Source organism: Thermobia domestica, chromosome 5, assembly GCF_964235325.1.
Source record: "Thermobia domestica chromosome 5, izTheDome1.hap1.1, whole genome shotgun sequence".
NCBI classification, from domain to species: Eukaryota; Metazoa; Arthropoda; class Insecta; order Zygentoma; family Lepismatidae; genus Thermobia; species Thermobia domestica.
This window is the reverse complement of record NC_137458.1, coordinates 88,032,296-88,037,056: the sequence shown is the minus strand read 5'-3', so window position 1 is coordinate 88,037,056 and position 4,761 is coordinate 88,032,296. Positions and strand designations below refer to the sequence as shown.

Genomic DNA, 4,761 nt, shown 5'->3' with positions numbered 1-4,761 from the left:
AATTTCCACCCCAGACCCCTCCCCAAAATAGTGGTACGGGGGTAAACTTGAACATTTCAAATGGTAAAGGAGGTCAAGTAATTTGAACAGGCTCGACGAAAGACCTTTTCCTGTAAGTTCTAAATTTGCTGGGTTGCCGACATCTTAATTAGCGATGAAATCAAATTTCGGAGTGAAGGCCTTTGATGACTTTTTAAATATCTATGGCGCGTGAATGTGGTCCTTCTATGTTTTTGTGATTTGTAGACAGGGTGGAAGTATTGTAAATGCGTTTATGAATGAGAAAATGACGAGTTATTGGCTGGCGACTTTGTTTCTGTGCATTGTAAACGGCAAGATTGACTTTGGTTCATTTGCATATTAATATTTAAATTAACTATTTCATATTGTATTTTTTTGATAATTTTTATTATTTAATTATATTTTATATGTATGCATTATACCTGCATATTCTTGGAAACGCTCGGAATTAATAGTATTTTATGTTTCATCGGTACCTTCCGAGATAGAAAATTTTTATACTATAAAAAAATAGAAAGAAAAATCTCAAAAACGGTTTCTAGAGGATGAAACATCTGAGTGAAATAGCAAAAGCAGAGAATAGTCTGCTTGCTTGAAGCGAACAGAATTCGTTAGTTGGCAGTCACTCCGTTTCGAAGGCTGTTTTATGGCCCCCACAGTGGACAGGTCAAGAGGCCACACAAAAAGAACTAGGGGTGAGACGAAGTCCTCTGAATTCCTGCAGAGCAAGTGGGTGGCAGTTTTTTTTTCCTTTTACATAACTCGGAGCAAAGAATTTGAAGGGTGACAAAGGCAGTTCGTTTTTAGCTTCAAGAGAGAAAGTTGAGTAAATTGGTGGTTGGCTTTTTGTGAGTTTTTCGTCTTCAAGAATGGTGTTCGTGAGGTCACCAACTGATATGGCTTTTTCAGTGTACATTGAGTAAGAGCTAGTGTTTTACCTTTTATTAAATAGCTCAATTGTGTAATGAAAACTGAAGTGCTTAATAAGTGCATACAGACATCCTACAAATTATACACAATTATGTAAATTGGTGGCAGAGATAGTGAACAGTTATTTTGTTTAATTTTATTATTTTTTTTTCGTTTGAAAATAGTTCATTGATATATATGAACTATTTCTTACTATACGGTGGACATACTTGTTTTTATAAAATTATTAGTACGTGCTTACTCACCTAGTAGGACAGCAGTTAAATTCCAATGAAGTGATGGGCAATGCAAATTAAAGCCATCAGATACCAAAAGGCATCAGTGTCATTCTCTCATGGGAAGAGAGGGAGATTCTAGGATAGATGGAAATAACTGGAACTTTTCATGTGGAAAGACTTCCTTCAAGTGATTTTTTTTTGTAGGAACTCTACCACATTGTTGTGGTGTATAATAAACTTTGAACATAAAAAAAAAAAAGAAAGAAAAAAAGAAAGAAGTGACAAAACCAAGTTCAAAAGTTATTGGAGTGGGGATTCCAAGATGTTGTAACAGTTATTTTTTCTTTGTTTTGTTTCGTAGCCAACATATATCATATAGGCAATAAAGTGTTTCTTTTATGAGATGGAAGTTGATAATTAACTAAAGTTTTCTGAAAGGCAGAGGGTGAGTAGACACATTTTGCTATGTCTTATAGGCTTAGATGTCTTGTTTTCAGATGCCTGGTTTGAGATTTCACAGTGTTATTGTGTGTTGGGACTCCTCAAGGGGTAGAGGAGAATAAATAATTACCCACAGGTACAGAAGTGACGAAGAGGAGGAAGGTGAAAATTAGCAAGAGAGAATATTTTGATAATATTCATGTATAATGTACAAGGGCGTAGCCGTTACATATTGAGGGAGCCGAATTGTTTATTTTTATATTTTTGTTGTTTTCCCTCTCCCTCACTCTCTTGTTATGCAAATAATTAATTTATGTTTGCCTCCTCCGCCTTCATATTTCACCCAGCCTTACGGCAGTTAATAAAACATGGCGCCCAGTGTGAAAGGGCTCTTGTAGCTTACACTCTTGTGTGCAATTTTCTTTGGCATAGCACCTAGCGTGGCAGGCTACTGTTGAATTAGCCTTATATGCAATACGGAGCCCACACCAGCACACAATAATACAAAAATTTAAATTGTAATTGTCACGGTATGAATATGTATTCCCCAGTAAGTTTCCAAGAATAGAGCATGGAAATATATGCTAATTGATATTTTGAAAACAATTTAATGTTGTGAAATTTAGTGTTTTGGGGGGAGATATTTTTCTTGTATAGAAATTTTAGGCCGAATTTGTTGGTTTGTTAGGATTGTCGTATGGTCAGAACACGATCACAAACAAGAAAAATCGAAATGGATTTAACATTAGAAGCGCCTGCACAAGGAAGCGAAAACCTCTTAGAAGGTGACGGAGAAATAGATGTCAGACTCGCGGAGGTTCGGAGCGCTGAAATTGATACCCCTCCAGGCGGAAGCATCACGCCACTGGAGTTGGACACCGGTAAGGCTGAGGGAAATCGTATTGCAGGAAAAGAATGTCAGGGTGAAGATAGTAGACCAGCGTGGGTGGATCTTCTTTTTCAAAAGATAGAGAGATTAGGACAGGCCAACCAGACTTTGGAGGCGAAGTTAGATCAGGCGAGACAGGAAGCTCGTGAGACAAGCTTGAGGTTAGAAAACAATTTAGAAAACAAAATGCAAGCTAATAATGAAAGACTAGAACAGGGTCTAAAAGAGACTAGGGAACAACTCACCAGAGAGACTTTGAAATTAGAACAGCGATTAGAACAGGTGAGAAAGGAGTCGAATGAGAATGTAGAAAGAAGCATGTATCAGGTGAGACAGGATGTTTCACATCAGATAGGTGAGTTGAGAGAGGAAAATAGCAGAATGTTAGTGGAGGAAATGGCCCGTATGAGGGAGACAGTAGGAGACAATATGGCAAGAACAGAAAAAGAGTTGACTCATCGGATCCGTGAGACAGGCCAGAGGTTTGAGGAGTTAGAAAACAATGTAGAGAGTCAGTGTTCGGAAATTAACACTGAAGTACAACAGTTGTCTGAGGGGCTACAGAATGTTGGTAGTCGGGTGAATACGCTAGGAACTTCGGTCGAAAGAATCACGAATGAGGTCGAACGAGTCAAAGTGAATCTAAGAGAGATAACGCGAGCTAGGGAAGAAACTCTGCAAAAAACACATCTTGAAGAGGTACGTTCAGAGTGCACTGAGATGATGGAACGCACTTGCGAAAAGATCCAGAATAGTTGGGCGCAGTGGAAGGAAACACTTCAGCGTGAGACAGCTGAGATAGTTGCTGAGAAATTGGCCAATATTTCCACTGACTCACAGCGTAACGAAAGATCATCTGGACCATCTCGGTCTGCAGGATGCGACTCGCATGTTCTTCCTCAAGCAAACGCAAGAGATAATCATGAGACAGCGACTCGTACTGTTAGTCAGCAACCCTCCACATCGTCCGGTTGTGCGACTGGACACGCGAACACCATGCAACTTGCAGCTGCTATGGGGTTCATACACAGAGACCTTTCCTTGCCAACCTATTCGGGAAATGAAAGTGAGGTAGTGACTCACAACTTTCTTATAGACTTGGAACGATATTTTGAGATGACAAGAGTACCCGAGGAATTGAGGCTTAACCTCGTGGAAAAATGTTTGAGAAACAGTGCCCTTCAGTGGTTTCGAGTGACCTCTAACAAGATAACCTCATATGAGAGCTTCGTGAGTCACTTCCGTGACACTTATCTAAGCCAAGAACGTCTGGCTAACTTGAGAGCAAACATTCTAATAGCTCACTATGACTATAAGAGCAACAAAATGCCGTCACAGTACTTACTAGAGTTACTACATCGCAACAGTATTTTGGATCCCCCGATGGACGAATCGACCCTGCTGAAAGTCCTACCCAGACATTTCCAAAACTGGCTTTTTAGGTCAATTGTCTCAGCGAGACCGAAAACTGTCTCAGAATTGTTAAATGTCGTTTCTGAACTGGAGTACACCATGAGAGATAAAGATTCTTATGGAATCATGAGGAAGGGAGTAAACATGATGCAAGTAGAGTGTGAACACTCTGAAAGCTCCCCAGACCATAAGCCAAGAAGCCCAAGGAAATTTAACAAGCGTAATAGGAAACATAACAATCCATATGAGAGAGGAAGTGAGCATAGCCACCGGACTAGCCCTCCACGTCGTTATGCCAACCAGCCAGAAAACCAAGCTAGGTCGCGTGGGAGAGGAAGCTATTCACGGAACGAAGCACCTTCTCGAGGTACACGAGGACAGCGGAGAGGTACAAGAAATTATAACGACAACAACAGGACTGACTTCAGGGGGGAAGAACAAGTTCAGTTGTTAGAGGCCTACGATGGTAATAGTCCACAGTATTCGCCTCAAGATCGTGTGCAGGAACCTAGTGGTAGGGGTGGTCGTTCCCCACCACAATGAGGTAGCCTCGCACACACGAAGGACGACGGTAAGTACTTTTTCCATTGTTCCAACTGCTTAAAAAGGGAGTGAAGTTTAAATGGGAAAAATGCCATACCGAAGCCATGGAGAAAATCAAAGAAATTTTCCAAGAGGAAGTTGTTCTCAAGCGCCCACTTCCAGATCGACAATTAATTTTAGAAACTGACGCATCCGATATCGCATGTTCCTCTCATCTTTTTCAGGAAGAAGAGAATGGAGACACACGTATCATAGGATTTACTTCCCGTATATTCAATGCAGCGGAACGCAATTATATGATAACCG

The 4,761-nt window shown here is 40.4% G+C and overlaps 1 protein-coding gene across 1 annotated transcript; it reads left to right on the top strand.

Annotated features, from left to right (window-relative positions):
* The first annotated feature begins 329 nt into the window (after nucleotides 1-329).
* On the top strand, nucleotides 330-4,462 carry LOC145685988 (uncharacterized). Its single transcript, XM_081758797.1, has one exon. The coding sequence runs from the start codon at nucleotides 2,308-2,310 to the stop codon at nucleotides 4,453-4,455; it is 2,148 nt and encodes a 715-aa protein (XP_081614923.1). The 5' UTR covers nucleotides 330-2,307; the 3' UTR covers nucleotides 4,456-4,462.
* Nucleotides 4,463-4,761: the final 299 nt, after the last annotated feature.

What these genes read in the sequence shown, in the direction of transcription:
- LOC145685988 (XM_081758797.1), top strand. Translation starts at nt 2,308, where the DNA reads ATGGTCAGAACACGATCACAAACAAGAAAAATCGAAATGGATTTAACA.